This window comes from Pezoporus wallicus, unplaced genomic scaffold (assembly GCF_028554395.1).
Source record: "Pezoporus wallicus isolate ANWC-B61680 ecotype Strahan unplaced genomic scaffold, APGP_CSIRO_Pwel_v1 contig_8251, whole genome shotgun sequence".
NCBI classification, from domain to species: domain Eukaryota; kingdom Metazoa; phylum Chordata; class Aves; order Psittaciformes; family Psittacidae; genus Pezoporus; species Pezoporus wallicus.
Window position 1 is genome coordinate 57,961 of NW_026641469.1, and position 15,847 is coordinate 73,807.

Sequence of the window (15,847 nt, forward strand, 5' to 3'; positions counted from 1 at the left end):
TGATGTAATAGGCACGATGTGGAAACACGGCAGAGACGCTTCCAGCATGAGGTCGGGGCAGTTTCAGCTCATTTTTCATCTGGGCTCTGTGATGAATCCGGCTTTGGGGATGTACCCTGCATCCTGCTACAGCTCAGCCCTTCTCCCACCTCCTCCACATGTAGGTCCCACCTGATGCCACCAAACTGAGGCAGCAATCAGGGAGGAGGAATGCAAACCTCTCCTGAACGTGGCAAAACCTGTATGGGGTGTGTTTGCGTTTGCTTCAATAAGCAGAAACCTCCGTTCTTTAATGAGACATCAAATAACATCAAGTTAATAGAATTTCAATCCCAGACAGCTTTAGCACTTGTAAAATGCTTAAGAAACTCAGCCCAGACACAGCTGGTTGGCACCATCTCCCAGTTAATGAAGCTGGAAGTTGTCTATTTGCTGTCTCCCTTTGCTGGGTGCTGTTCCTTCCCATTTGCTCCCTTCACTAAAGCACTAAAGAAATCGTTGTCTTTAAGGACAAGAGCTTAACCCTTCCAGCACCAAAAGAACATGATTTTGGGTCCCCATTTCTTTAGAAATAATTTTGCCAATCAAATAGCAATATTGAAACTTCCTGTGGCTCCCCCAAAAGTCAAGGGCAGCCAATCCTGAGCCTCATCCCAGGTTTGCTCCCAGGACCTGCTGGATGGATGCTCCTGGAATTTGCTGCACTGACCATCCACATCTAGCACTGCTCTCAATGAGCGGTACAACTGCAGTACACTGCCCCCTCTCCCTCCTGGTCCCCTCCTTGGCACATCTATAAGCACCAAAAGTGTCCCCCTCATGGTGCTGGGCACTGTTGGCTGGATTTGTTTGGTTCAGTCTTACAGAGGTGCCCTATCTGGGGTTGTGTGGTGGAGCTGGACTATCTGAAGCTCTCCTGTCCTCAGTGAGCAGCTTTCCATCGCACCCATATAATACGGTTGGCAGGAGCATCCAGACCATTATGCCACCTACATCCCTGATGTTTTCTCTTCCTGACCTTCCTAAGCGAGCCCTTTCCAACCCCTGCCTGTTCAGATGCACCGTTCCTGGCCCTGACTCATTTCCATCTGTTACCTCTAAACCCATTTTCCTTTGTATCCTTTTACCAACAGGCTGAATCACTCCTAATGCTGTTTTTGAAGCAAAACCTCTCTGATGCCCTACAAAACCAGCCATGCAATTGTTTCCTTCCATCTCCTGCTTTCAACCACCCCTATTGCCATGATGTTTTCTCTGCGGCTGGCCACTGCTGTCTGCCAGTTCTGCTTCTTGTGGTTTGAATTAATTCAGAGTCTGCCCATATACTGGAGGAAATCAACTGGGAGAGTGTGTAGGATTGAGGGAAAGAAATCAGAGAGTGAATGTTTTTCTAGGAGGAGGTGTAAGACTGTAGGTAGGAGAAGATGCTCTGCGCGAGGGTTAGGAAACATGGGAAATGCTATTTAATTGCTCCTCATTTTCCAGCACCACTGCCTACACCCTGTTGGGAAATGCGGGTTTCAGAGGGATCACTGCCAGACCCCAAGCCCCTTTTTCCTGCCTCTGTAATTACACTTGTGGTACTGCAGTTGTTGGTAGCTGATGCTCTCTGTCCCGTGCAAGCGTTACGAGGGGATGAGTCTCCAAGGCACACTAGAGCCCTATTAAACAATATTGCTCCATCTTCGAACCTGTTGCTTAATTGAAGCCTTTTAAATTTTTATTGCCAAGTTGGCAGAAATTGCCATTTTTAGTGGGCTTTTCATCTTCTCTAACGTGCCGTGCCGATGGGGAGCAGCTGAGCTGGGGAAGTACCATCATCTGATCCCATCCATTATGGGAGAGGCTCGGGTGGTGCTGCCAAGATGAGGTAAACTCAGCCGGGAAAAGGGGAGCTAAAGCCAGGGGGGATTGATCTTTTCCCAGGGGATCAGCCCTCTGACATGGAATGTCCAGTGTGTCCACCCAGCCTTGGTGCCATGGTCTGATGCTGGGGGGATACTGCAGCCTCCCCAGGGCTGTGCACAGCACAAGAGGCTTGTTAAAGCACCAGGCTCAGCCAAAAGAGCCAAGAAAAGGGAAGAATTGAGGTGGATCCCTCTGAAGCCAAAGTAGCAGGAGCTGAAGGCACTGCCCTGCTCGGGGTAGTCCTGCCCTCCCGTGGGACCCATCAAGGGGGGTGACAGCACAGTGTCCCCCAGGCTGGCTCCTGCACAGCCCAGGGCTTTGCCCATTCATGAGAAAACAAACCTTATTCATTAGGCTCAGGAATTGCCATGGAAACCGCTCCCCGGCGTGGCTGGAGCATCTCTCACTGTACAGGGATCTCCCCATGTGAAATGGTGTGAAACCCCCCCAGAACAGCAGCTATGGCCTGGCATGTCCATGTAAACCGCTCTGGCTCCTTCCACATTGCATTCAGACACAGTCACTGCTGCAGCAAGTAACCCAGGGATGCTTTCCACCCTTCCCCATCAAGACACTCTTGTTTTAATCGCAACTGCCCGTTATGCGTTTCCTTCTGCTGTGCTACCTCCCAGATCACTTTAGGGAGCTCTGCCCTGGCTCCCCTTAAACTTGAGGGCATGGCTTTGGTCTGAGATTACAGACAGAAAGCATTTCCCTTCAGCCACGAGTCCACAGCACAGAAACAGCTTGGCCTATACAACCCAACAACCCTGTTTGATGGAGGAAACCTCCCGCTGGCATTGCCTTTGCTGATTCAGCACACACAACCAATGTGCATGTAAAGTTCCTCTTATGATGCTGTGAGTGCAAACCCGCATGACATCGTTACTGCATTAATGATGCAGTTCCAAAACTGGTAAATGCATCTTAAAAGTGTCAGTCTGCAGGAATCAGAGGGCTCAGCCACTGCAGGAGGAGGGGGAAAGCTGACTTTGTTCCTCTTTTTAGACTGACAGCTAATTTTAAAGGGAGATTTAAGGAGATCACGCACCATCACGGAGCCAGAGTTTGCTGTTGACAAGGGGCTTTTGGAAAGCTCTGGGTATAAAGATCCAGGATTTATCACTCTGGCACCAAGATGAAAGCCCTCACTTGCATTAAGCGGCTGCATACCTGGAAAGGCAGGAAATCGGGAAGTAAAGCCCAGTAAATACTCTTATTTCCAAGACTGGGATGGGGGACAAAGGGTTCCACTGGAGCACAGGCAAAGGGAATAGTAACAGCCAGAAATAACGCCAGGAGTCTCTAAGCCAGCCACAAATCAATCCCCTACACACTAAAGCCTGTCTCAAAGACGATGCACATCTACCATCACACCAAGGCGAGTCTGCCCAATTCCACACTTGAGAAGTGCTTCTAACTAACACAGAGGCTGCTCTGAGCTGGGAGATGTCTCTACTTTTACTTCTATTCCTCTGGAATAGCTGGAGGGTCATTTCATTTATGTTTCATGGTTTAGGACCCCAGTAACCGGCTGGACTCAGCTCTCTGGGTGCTGCTCATGGGCTCTGCCTTAGTGAAGGAGCAGCACGTACCTGCCCCAGATGTGAACAAAAGATGTGCATTCAGGGCTTGAGAAGGTGGGTGATGCCCAGCTGGCCCCTATGGGGTACTTTAGAGGAGGCAGAAGCATGTCTGTGCTGTAATGGTTGTAATTAGGTAGAAAAATGACTTTATGGAGAGGAGGGACTGGGGGAGGCAGCATTGCCCATGGAGCCGAGGCTGCTCCAGGCAGGCAGCTTGAAGAACCTCTGGATCTCCAGTTAAAGCCTTTACAGTCCATGGTACGACTTTAAACCAGATACAGAAGCCCTGGCCCCAACCAGAAACATGCCTTTCCCACTCCCAGCATCAAAACACTGGGAAAACCTGCAGAAGAGGGGACCTGCTTGAGCAGAGAGCAACCCCAGATCTATTTTTCTTGTCATCTTCTCTATCTTCCCTGCCTGGCAGGAGGGTGTTTTTTTTTCCCTCTCAGCTTGCTGTCTTCTTGATAGGAATCTGATTTTTTAATAGAAATAATGCAATAACTAATGCTGGCAATGGGATGGGGAAGATTTACAGCAGCTGTCTGCAAAGTCTCCAGCATGTATGCTATTTCTATCTTAAAAGCAAGTCCTTGAGATCCTCGCTGCAGGCTCCAGCTCCCAGCCATGCTCCCACATCTTGCTGAAGCCGGGATGTTTAAGGAAGACAAATCGTTCCCATTACCATTTGTGCTGCCAAGTGAGTCTGATCGGAGGAGGTGCTGCCAAACCCCTTCGGCATCACGCACAACACAACCCCAGCCTGCTTATGGGGCATGCGGAGTGCTGTGTAAATGGGTGGTGATGCCAAGACATGGGATGCTCCGCTCCGACACCGACTTCCTCTGTCCCTTTTGGCAAGTTGATCCCTGGGGCAACTCAACATCTCCAAGCTTTCTGCCAGGAGCTGCCATTTCCCATCTGGAGCCATTACAGGGAATATCTGGCTGGTAACCCTAACCCTGGTATCCAGCCCACACCATTCTGCAGTGTTTATGCCCACAGCAGCCACAGGCTTGGGGCTCACCCAGCATGCTCCCTGAGATGCACAAGAGGCAATGGATAAGGCATTCAGTGCCTGGTAATTGCTGTCAACAGTTCTCATGCTTGTTAATCAGTTTTCCAGCCCTCCAGCCTCTTTACCTTGCAGAATGCCCCATGGAAGCAACGCTGGGTCCCCTGGGGCAGCAGAAAGCAGTTGCAGAGCGAGGTGAGGACCTTGGGGATGAGAAGAAGGGCTTGTGCCAAGGCAACGGGTGTGAAAACTGCCCACAATGGGTTTTCAAGCCTCTTTGTGCTTCGGACACCATCAGAGGCTGCCTCAGACCTAAAAAGCCCTTTGCCTTGGCTGTTACGCTCCCAACGAAAGCCCTGCGTGCTAATAAAGCTGCTCATTTTCTCCTGCCCACCAGACTTCCCACCAGGTACGAACCGACAGCAGCGAAACGTTTCTCTGCTTTAACTGAGCTCGCCCACTGGGATCCCATAACGCTCATCATCTCCGGGGTGATTACACACAAGCCCACTGTAATGAAGGAGAGAAGAGCTGCATCCGGGCTCGCCGAAACGCAGCATCTTCAGGTGTATTTTGGTACCTGGCGATGTATTTGGGGATGAATTCCTCACGTTGCTGTGAGCTAAAGTGTGACAACTGCAGCTCTGATCTCCACGGACATTAAATCAAAGCAAACCCTTCAACAGCTTGGGCTTGCTTTCGTCAACTTGATTTACGTCTCATTTGAGGGTGGATACAAGAGCAGGGAAGAAAATGAGAGAAGCAATGAGGCAGGAGGGCTGGAATGAAAGCACCAGGGCCAGGATGGGGGGAAAAAAATCATTCTGCTGGCCTGCTTCCTGTACCCCTGATGAGGATTTGGGTGTAATGACACTGCACCGCATCACATCCATCCACACATGATGATGTGTCACCGTCAGGACTCAGGGAGGGTGATCCTGAGCCACGAGCATCCCACCACAGCTTATAATGAATAATGTGACTATTTCTGTGTTACCTGAAAGGATTCACGCTGTTCTACATAATGAAATACTCTCCTCTTCGTCTCTTTTTATGCCCCTGGAGTGTGAAAGCTTTTTGGCAAAAAGCATCCATTCTTGGTGGGTTGGAAGGTACCCAACGCACAGAGCAACTGCCAGAGCTGAACCACGGAATTACAGCATGCTTTGTATTGGAAGGGACCTTAAAGCTCCTCCAGCTCCAACCCCTGCCACGGGGGCAGCTCCACGTCCCTCTTGTGCTGCTGCCCCAGAGCTGGATCAGGGCTGCAGGGGGGTCTCCTCAGAGCACAGCAGAGGGGCAGGATCCCCTCCCTGAGCTGCAGCTCATGCTCTGGGGGTGCAGCCCAGCACACAGGGGGGGTTCTGGGCTCAAGTGCACACTGAAGCCAGGTCATGGGGAGCTTCTCCTCACCCAACACCCCAAGTCCTCCTCCTCAGGCTGCTCCATCCAGTCTCCCCCAGCCTGTGTTTGTGCTGGGATTGCCCCGACCCATGTGCAGGACCTTGCACTTGGCCTTGTTGAACTCCATCAGCTTCACATGGTCCCACCTCTCCAGGCTGTCCAGGTCCTTCTGGATCCCATCCCTTCCCTACAGCGCATCAATGACACCTCACAGCTCGGTGTCATTGGCAAACTTGCTGTGGGTGCTCAATCCCAACATCCATGTTGGCAACAAGGCAGGGAAATTACCAGGGATGAAGCCCCTTCTGTGGCCAGAATTAAAAGGATCATGGGCAATGCATGGGAAGCAACACCGAAAAACCTGCCCTCACCCCAACCAAATTGAAGCAAGGTATTAAAACTACTGTTAATGATGAGGATGACTCTCCAGGGGCACTGGTACATAGAAGCAAGCTCTCCCACAGACCCCCTGGAATGATCTTGGTATGTAAATGAAATGCAGGACTTACCCTTTGCTCCTGGGTGGCCACAAAGGTCTGGAATCCAGGGGCCACCCCGAATCCCAGCTCCTGGACAAAGGGTGGCTCAGACTGGCTGTGGATCTGGACTTTGACTCCAGCCTCAAACGTTGTCTCCTCTGGAAGAAGAAGGGAGGAGGTTAGGAGGCTGTGGTGGGTCGGACAGTGTCCGCCTGCACGGGCCTGTCTGCCCCTCCATGGAATATGGTATGTGGTAAAGCTGCGCTGCTTGGGAGGAGGAGACAAGCGGTTGGGAGTGCTCCACCTGCATGAGGACGCTTCTGGGCATCGAGGAAGAAAACCCAGCAGCAGCAGCATGAGCAGAGGACAGCCTGGACTCAGCCAACATCACCAGTGCTGCCCATCGGGACCAAGAGCATCCCCAGGCTCCTGGTCCTTTACCCTGCTGCCTATCCCAAGGGCTCACCCTCTCTAGAACACAGATTCATGATTTCTCCAGCTTGCTCTGTACTTCCAAGCTAGAGAAAACAGGAGGTGACATCTACTTTCTAGCTCCTTTTTAGTTACAGGATTCATTCCCTTATTACTAAAACAAATAAACTCTTTCCTCCAAACAGAGGTTTCTACTGTCCATAAGGTTTCCTACGCTGAAAGCCTTTGATGCAGCCTGAGGCCACTTGGGAGACAATGTAGGGAATTAAATAACCAAAAAGTGGGTTACATTCAAAGGAGCTCATGTTTTTGGCAGCTGAAGTTGCTCCAAGCTGGACAAAGGCATTTGCAGCCCAGGGGCTGACACATCACTGAGTTAAGGGTGACGTGAGGTTCCCACATCCCAAAGCTATGCTGAATACCAAGTGACTCGAGGTCAGTCCCCCTCTTCCACGAGGAGCTAAAACCAACCCAAAAGAGACTTTATGAAGCAGAATTAATGGGATGCAAATCAGCCCCGAGTGTGACATAGGAACACTCTGGGCTCCTCTCATCACACAGGCATCTTCACACAGCTGGGGCATGCAACCTTCCTCTCCTTAGTACTGCTGCTATGGTCTCACATCTCAGCCAACTGAAGGGAACATATGGGCCTAAGGGGTGGGGGACTGATTTGCAAAGGAAGTTGTTAACTCTGCATAATTTGGTTTAAATACCATGTTACCCACTAATACGAATCCATGCCTGTGACCAGCAATACCACCTCCACGTCTAAACAGCTTCTGTTTAAAGATGAATCATTCTTTATTTTCTTACTATTTCGTGGTGTTTTTCTACTATTCTGTTACGTATCTCGGTTTTTACCAGCACTGTGTTCAGTCTGAAGCACTGATAGAAACTCGGCACCAAGGAATCACAGCCACAGAGCTCTTACACCAGGGACTGCACAGGAGACAACAACAGAAGACACTACAGCAGGCAATGATATGGTCAGAGGAGAAGGGCAAGGGTTGAGTAAGGTATTACTGGATGACATGAGGATTAGAGATCAGGTATCGGGACCCCACTGCTTAAGAAGATGTAACTGCTGACTCAATTGGGCAGCAAACACATCAGCCTTTCTCTCCCAAGAGGACTTTCTTGGATCCTGCTCACCTCATAGCTCCCAAGGCAAACGAAGACAGAGACTGCAAGGATGGGAATGGGCTTATGCATGGATTTGTCATGCTAAGCATGATCAGTCACAGTGCTTAACAAGTGATGGTCCGAGAAGGTTGGATCAGAAACCTCTGGAGACCCCAGCAAGATGCGCTGCTGTCACCTTCACTCCAAGTGAGCAAATAAACCCTCCCTGCCAACCTCAAACCACACACTGCACAAAATCATATCAGAGGATCACAGACTGGTTTGGGTTAAAGGGACCTCAAAGCTCCTCCAGCTCCAACCCCTGCCACAGGCAGGGACCCCTTCCATTGGAGCAGCTTGCTCCAAGCCCCTGTGTCCAACCTGGCCTTGAACACTGCCAGGGATGGGGCAGCCACAGCTTCTCTGGGCTCCCTGTGCCAGCGCCTCAGCACCCTCACAGGGAAGAGCTTCTGCCTAAGAGCTCATCTCAGTCTCCCCTCTGGCAGGTTAAAGCCATTCCCCTTGGCCTGTCCCTACAGGCCCTTGTCCCAAGCCCCTCTCCAGGTTTCCTGCAGCCCCTTTAGGCACTGGAGCTGCTCTAAGGTCTCCCTGGAGCCTTCTCTTCTCCAGGCTGAGAATTGCATTCAGATTTTAGGAGCAAACAACATTTTTAGAGCCCCATTGTGACAGCAAGGCTGCTTTACACGCTGGCTACACAAAACCTGATGCTCTGCACCCGCAGCCACATCTCATCCAGCAGCATCTCCATATCTCAAGCACTTGACCCTGGCAACCTTTGCAGCTGGATCTATGAAACTTTCAAACCCCAGCTTTTCTACCTAAGGCACAAATTGAAGACAAACAGGACTCAAAGTTCCCTTCCTAGGTCTGGAATACACCTGCAGATGTCTGGGATGGCAGTGAGCTCTCCATGCACTTGGTCAGGGCTCAGCTCCACGCAGCTGGAGCTGGACTTTCAGCCAGAGATGTATTGACCTGCAAGGCTCACTCTTAAACACACGCTCTGATCGATTGATGCCTCTGGTGCTCATGCTTATCTACCTGCCTGTGCATGAGCTCTGCAATGCTCCATGCAAATAATCATTTATTTTTGCCTCCTTGTGACAAAAGTGCTTTTCGTAACTATATATCGCCATGGCTTAGGGCACAGAGCATTGCTTACTGCATGGGGTGGCATGCGGTGGATGTGGAGCTTGAGTGCATCTCCTCTGAATCCCATGCTGGTGGGATGCTGGCACAGAAAGTATGAGTTAATTTTGGCTTTTCCCTACACTGAAGCCTCCCAGAGCAAGGCTGGCATTGATCATCCTTGCTCTTGGCCTGTACTTATGTGCAAGACCCAACAACCACAACCCAAATCACTCCCTACCACTTTCCCGTGACGGAGGCAACGCAACCCTACTGTGACAAAACCCTGCCTTGCTTTTGCTCAGCTGTAATTGGGCTCCCCTTGCTCCAAGAGGCATCAGATGGATGTTGCCACATCCAAGCTCCCTGTCAGCTCAAGCTTTGCATTCCCAACACATGAGGGGTTCCATTTGAGGGTCTCCTCCTTGCCAACACCTCCCCAGAGGTGACCCTTTGAAACACCCCAGTGCTGAGGGTCAAGCCACCTTTCCTCAGAAGCTTTGTCAATGCAGTGTCCCCATCCAACCTCATCACTGCTCAACAGCACCACAGCAGCCCTGAGCTCTGCAGAGGCCTCAGCACCTAGATGCCCAAGCCCCATAGGTGAACACACTCCAGAACGGGCTCAAACCCTTTCCTGAGCCCCCACCAACTCCTCCAATGTCAATCCCCGTCCTGTCATTCCCACATGACGCCCACTCCTACTGATCCCACCTGCTCCATCACTTTGCCTGGCGTTGATCCCCTTCCAGTACTTCAGAGGAGATACCATATGCTCCCTTCAGCAATTACCTGCCAAGTTGGAGGAGAACGCTTCTATTTAGTCTCACTTGTTGGGCAACGGGAACCGTTTTGTCGAAACATTTTCCATCCCAAATTATTCTGCCCTTTTTTACACCAGGATCTGCTCTGCTCTGACTCAATTCCATGTATTTCCCATGCCTAGGTGTTGCCTTGAAGTCTGTCTGTGGATAAACCCCTGTACATTTGTATCAAATCCATATCAAACAAGATTCTAATGGAATCATACAATCACAGACCAACCAGATTGGAAAAGACCTTTAAGATCATCAAGTCCAACCTTTACCCCAGGACTGCCTATAGCCTGCAAGAGACTTAAAAGCAACAGGACTTGTATTTTTAAACAGAAAACCATGGCACGTAGGCAGCTCTAATCACGGCCGGGGAGGGGACAGCAGTTTTTAGGCCATAAAAGAAGCTCTGCTTTTACAACACACAGTTATTAATTTTCATCAGTGATGAAAAGCAGCATAAACAGCGCTTTTTGTGGAGAAGTTGCCAAGCCCCCAGCAGCATTCCGCGTTTTTCCTGCAAGAACCATGCGAGGATGAAGCTATAAACATGAAACTGGCTTTGAAAAACTCTACTTCTAAGAAATCATTTACTACAAACTCCCTGTTTGCCACCACGAGAGAGAAATTAAAAGCCCAACTACGAAACCCTTTGATGAGATATGCCTGGACCAGTCCTCATTAGCTGCATCTCAAATCTTTCCAAGCTCCGTGCTGGGGCTGAGAAGCATTAATGTGGGTTAAACACTTGCTGCAAGCATAAGGAAGAGGAAGGTCTCACAGGGCCCAGAAGCACAAGACTTTTCTGGTTCTGGGTGCATTCAGCTAAAATGAACATCCCTGAAGCAGAGCCAAGCCCAAAAGGTTCTGTGGCAAACCCTGGCCATCACGCTGATTCTGGAGGGGTGCATCCAGGGCTGTGAACACCCACAGAGATGTGTCCCAGCCATGGTTTTGCCAATTCTTGCAGTTTTAGCATCACCCATCAATAGGGTGAAAAATAACCCTGAAAACCCTTTGACAGTATCTGAAGGGGGCTACAAGGATGCTGGAGATGGACTCTTCATCAGGGACTGTAGGGATAGGACAAGGGGTGATGGGTTCAAACTGAAACAAGGGAAGTTCAGGATGGATATAAGGAAGAAGCTCTTCCTTGTGAGGGTGCTGAGGTGCTGACACAGGGTGCCCAGAGAAGCTGTGGCTGCCCCATCCCTGGCAGTGTTCAAGGCCAGGTTGGACACAGCCTTGGGTGCCACGGTTTAGTGTGAGGCATCCCTGCACGTGGCAGTGCGGTTGGAACTGGATGATCTTAGGTCCTTTCCAACCCAAACCATTCTATGATTCTATGACTGGCTCAAATGGCATTAAAAATAAAACTAAACTGCAGTGACCCAGGATCTGGCTCATACCTTACCATTTTTAAACTGATTTTGTGATGTTGGGAAGCCCAATCACAGCCCTTCGCTACACCTCCATTTCCACTTTTCAGAGGACCAGTGCCTGTAAATTCATTTCTCAGCGCATCCAGGTTGAGAACAGAGCAAAAATTGCTTGAGGACTGCATTTTAAAATACGTTCATATATATGACTGTACACAGCACTGTGTTTCCAAACAAATCCCGAGCTGCTCTTTTCATGGAAGTATTAGAGTAGCGTTAATTAAATTGGGGATTAATTCAGCATCAAGCTGGCTGCAGAGCGTATATGTTGCAGTTTGCAGTGTTCTATTTCTGGGCTTGGCTTTCCATGACTTCGTCTGGGCTTTCTGCTCACAGCATCGCTCGGAAGAGCTTAATAAAGCTCCAGTACGCTTCGGGTGTGGGCTACAAAGTTCATCCTTGTGAACATGCAAGAAGCTGCAATTAGAAGAAGAAACGCTGCCAAAGGCACGCAGTGACCCTCTTCCCCAGCCTGATTGCGTCCAAACTGATCCACTTCTTGCTGGCAATTAACATCTGAAGCTGGGCTTGGCACTAATTGATTGAGAATTGAAGATCCAGCCTTGTGTCATGTCCTTTCGAGCTGGAGCTGTCACCTGCCAGCACAGAAGATCCTCCTACTTGGAGAGCAAAGCAGATCCTACACAGCTCGACCTCAGGAAAGCAGATAGGATTTTCTCAGCTGGTTCACATTATGACTGCACTTCAGCGGCCCAAAGGTTTATTCTGTGCAATAAAGCTTCTCCTGTGCTGTGCAGAAGTAAGCACAGAGCTGGAAGGTTTGGGTTCTCCCTAGACTTTTGCTGTCCCGCGCCTCAGTTTCCCTCAGTTTTCCTCAGTAAAAGGAACGCAATCACACAATCGGCTACGTTGGAAAAGATCTTTAAGATCATCAAATCCAACTGTTACCCCAGGACTGCCAAGTCTACCACTAAACCATGCTCCACTCATTGGGCTGGAAGAGTCACCGGTGCCTCCTCCATGCTCTTCAAAGCTCAGTTCACATCCCAGGGTTACTGAGGAGCAAAGACAGGGACGACCTCATGGCAGAGTGCCCACAAGTGGTATGGGCAGCACCAAGCACAGCATCTGGAAGGAAGCACAGAGGTTCCTCCTGCGCTGGCTGCACTGCACCCATGAAGGGTATGTTGAGACCATGGTTTCTTGTCTCCCTTAGAGAGGAAGGCTCCCCGGGAGCAGAGGGGTTGCTGTTGCAGCACAGACATGCCCAGAAGATGCTGTGAGATGCTGAGGTTCACCTCTAATTTTTACAGCATCCTTTGCTCATTATCACCATGGAAATGATGGGCATCAGAGCAGGTGCTCCTCCACCACCATCCCATCACCCTGGGTTACACTGGCATCTCCAGCACCAAGCTGAGCACCCTGAGATGCTCTGGCTGTGGAAAATATCATGGCAACACCCCCATTCCCACCAAACCCTTAAATCCCTCCTGCACGCCTCCGATGTAACTCAGCAGCACATGGGACGTGTCTGTGTCCTCAGATTACCCACCAGTGTCTGCCTGCGGCCCAGCGCCTCCTGAGCACGTTGTGCTCATCACACCAGTGGGGCAGGCAGGACCCACATTGACCCAGAGGCTGTGCCTTGTGGTCCCAGCCCTGGGGAAGCCAACTTGCTGCTTCACCCAGGCTGTATCCATGCAGAAATCTCAAACAATGCCCAACATTTACATTGCTCCTAGACAAAAACTTATAGATGGAAAAAAAACCCCAACAAATCACCATGGAAACCTGCAAGAAAGCAGGACCCACAAGCCTACCATGGAAAATGGGGAATGATAAGGAAACCAGTTTAGCACCAGTGAAACCAGTTCCACTCCCCTGTGCGTGCTCCCGTTTCTGTGGAAGCGTCATGTTTTGCTTCGCTTGAAGTTGCTTGGTAACAGGATTAAGTGAAGCTGAAATAAGAGTCTTCACCACAGGGTTTAGGGAGGCTTGGGAGCATCCGTTTGACAGGCGACTGAGTCGACGCCGCTTTCCCCACTCAAAAGCAGCAGCTTGAAATTGGTCCTGTGTATTTTGCTGCCGTGGGCTGAGCTTTGGCTGCTGGTTTGGGATCAATCAGGGACTACAGGTTTCCCTAGGGATGAAAATGAGATGTCTGGGAAAAAGCCCTGGTGTCCTGCTCAGCTGCAGTAGGAGGGAGGGCCCCAGTGGGGCTGTGCTGAGTGTCTGTGACCCCAGCCTGGCTGCTCACCTGCACTGAAGAGGTACAGAAACCCCCGTGCGATAGCAGTGGGGAGCCCATCATGGTCTCATCCATCTGGCCAAGCTTCAGAGAGGTCTGGCTGCTACGGAGCACATCATAGCGTCAGCGCTGGACCAAGGGAACGGGAATAAGTTGATGTTGGAGGAGACTAAAATGTCCCCAAAGCAGCTGCAGAAGAGCCCCTGTTGCAGAAGAGGTGAAAACCTCACTAATGGCTTTCCAGGAGGTGTTTATTGCATTTAGGATGTGGGTGATAGGATAGGAAGTCCTACAATCTACAGGTTATAGTCCTATAGAGAGGATGGATACAGCCCTATATAGAGGATGGATACAGCCCTATATGGAGGATGGATACAGCCCCATATAGAGGATGGATACAGTCAACCCAGTCCTTTAAGGACAGGTCTCAACCTCATCCTCTTTCTGCTGAGAGTCCAAAAACCAGGACACCACCTCCAAGGCTATTCCCTTCACAACCTTTCGAGCGCTCTCCAATGTGATCTCCTTGCCATGGTCCACGTTGGGTCCTGTGGATGCTGCAGTGACATTCCTGGGGTACCCACTGCTGCCGGAGGACTCACTGCTGCTGACAGCACCAACACAAGCTCTGGGCGAGCCCTGTGCCCAGCTCTGGACACTCACATCTATTTTCAGGCTTCTCTTGTCATTGGAGGAGCAAGGCAGGCAGCTCCAGAGTGATTCATCCCATCTCAGGGAGGTGCCTACAGCAGGATGAGTCACATTGCAACTTCCCTCCACTGAGCCAAGCCAGCTCCTTAATCTCCATAAGCAACTACGATAGGGTCGGATGAGCAGAAGCGAGTCCCAATGGGAAATCCAGGCGTTCCCTTTGCAGGGCTTAGGAACCGACAGAGGTAACCAGCTTATCTGTCTACAAACTCTTCACTGCAGCTATGAAATCAAACCTTGCTGCTTCAAGGTGCTGCTGGCAACCTGCAGCAGGAGCTGCATGTTCCCCTGGTCCTCTTGAATAGTGTTGGGATGATGGGGGAAAAAGGATCATTTCCTAGTGGATTCTCGTGGTGGTGGTAAGTGATCTGAAACCCCCAAACATCGGCCAGGATGGCATCGGCAGACGTGGCTCCAGCACACCGGTGATGACCTCAAGAGTACCGGAGGTTCTGATAATGATGGAGAGCAGGTGAAGAACAGCACAGAAGCACCATGGGACAAGCTCCACTACAGCAAGTCATAAGGTACTTCATGTGTGAGGTTAAAGATCTATTCTGGGAAAACAAACTCAAAAGACCTGAATCTGAAAGAGCCACCAGCACGAAAGGCCACCAGCTTGTGTTAAAGGCAAGCAAGGTAGCGGTATTATCTACAGAGGTAAATCAATCCTTCCTCTTACCTCTTGGGATACAGTCAGAGTATTTCAGAGGGGGTTTTCTCCCCTTTTTTCTGGTATTTTATTGAAAGAACACTGAAAAACCTCACCTCCTTGTACTCGAAAGGGGCACAGAAGGAGCACGAGGGCTGCTTCCCCACCTTGACTGCACGGCAAAGGGGACAGGAGCAATGCTGTCACCATGAAATCACCCCCCTGGTTTGTTATTTCTCTTTGCTTCAGTGAGAAGGGACTTGCACCCAGAGGGAAGTTAAAAAGCCTCGTGCCTGCAGAGCCTGTGAGAGGGAGACTGAAAGGGAGATTTGGGGAGGGCAGGAGATGGATCTTGTGTCCTTCTCCCTATCCCCATGGCCCAAAGGCTGGAAAAGCAGCAGCAAAGCCTCTGCATCTAATCCTAAGGGATAAGGGCACAGAGCTGATGTTTTCATCCTGCACTGCTGGGATTTAACCACTGCACAACCCCTACAAATGTGAACTCTGATAATATATAGAGGCTATAAACCCCAAACCACAAGTGAATGCTCCACTATACAAGGCAACAACTACACCTAGCTGGGAGCCAAAGCTTTTCCCACTGCACTTCATCTCCCACTAAGCATTTATTTGAGCATCTTCTACTTGATTATGTGGTCACCGTGCTGGAAGAGGCAGGAGATGGAACACAACCGAGCTCCTTCACCACAAAACCTAAGCCCGGAGAGGAGATTTATCCCTGCTCACCCCGTTCCAAGCTCTCTGTAAAGCGCAGTAGCGATTCATTACTCACCAAGTACCAGAAGGTGTTATAACAAAACTACATTAAGCATATCTGCTATTTTTAGTTGAGCATATTGCATTTGCATACTAAATCTGAGAGGCCATATGTCTCAACGTATATTATTAAAAAGCTCCTTACA

General features: G+C 50.2%; 1 protein-coding gene across 3 annotated transcripts in view; it reads right to left on the reverse strand.

The window, feature by feature from the left end:
- The window catches only part of LOC130607131 (acid-sensing ion channel 2), a 430,756-nt gene that overhangs the window by 13,244 nt on the left and 401,665 nt on the right, over positions 1-15,847 (reverse strand). For all 3 annotated transcript variants that reach the window (XM_057423990.1, XM_057423989.1, XM_057423991.1), the window contains exon 3: positions 6,423-6,550. In XM_057423990.1, coding sequence (XP_057279973.1) covers positions 6,423-6,550 — 128 coding nt within the window. The remainder of the gene's footprint in view (positions 1-6,422; positions 6,551-15,847) is intronic.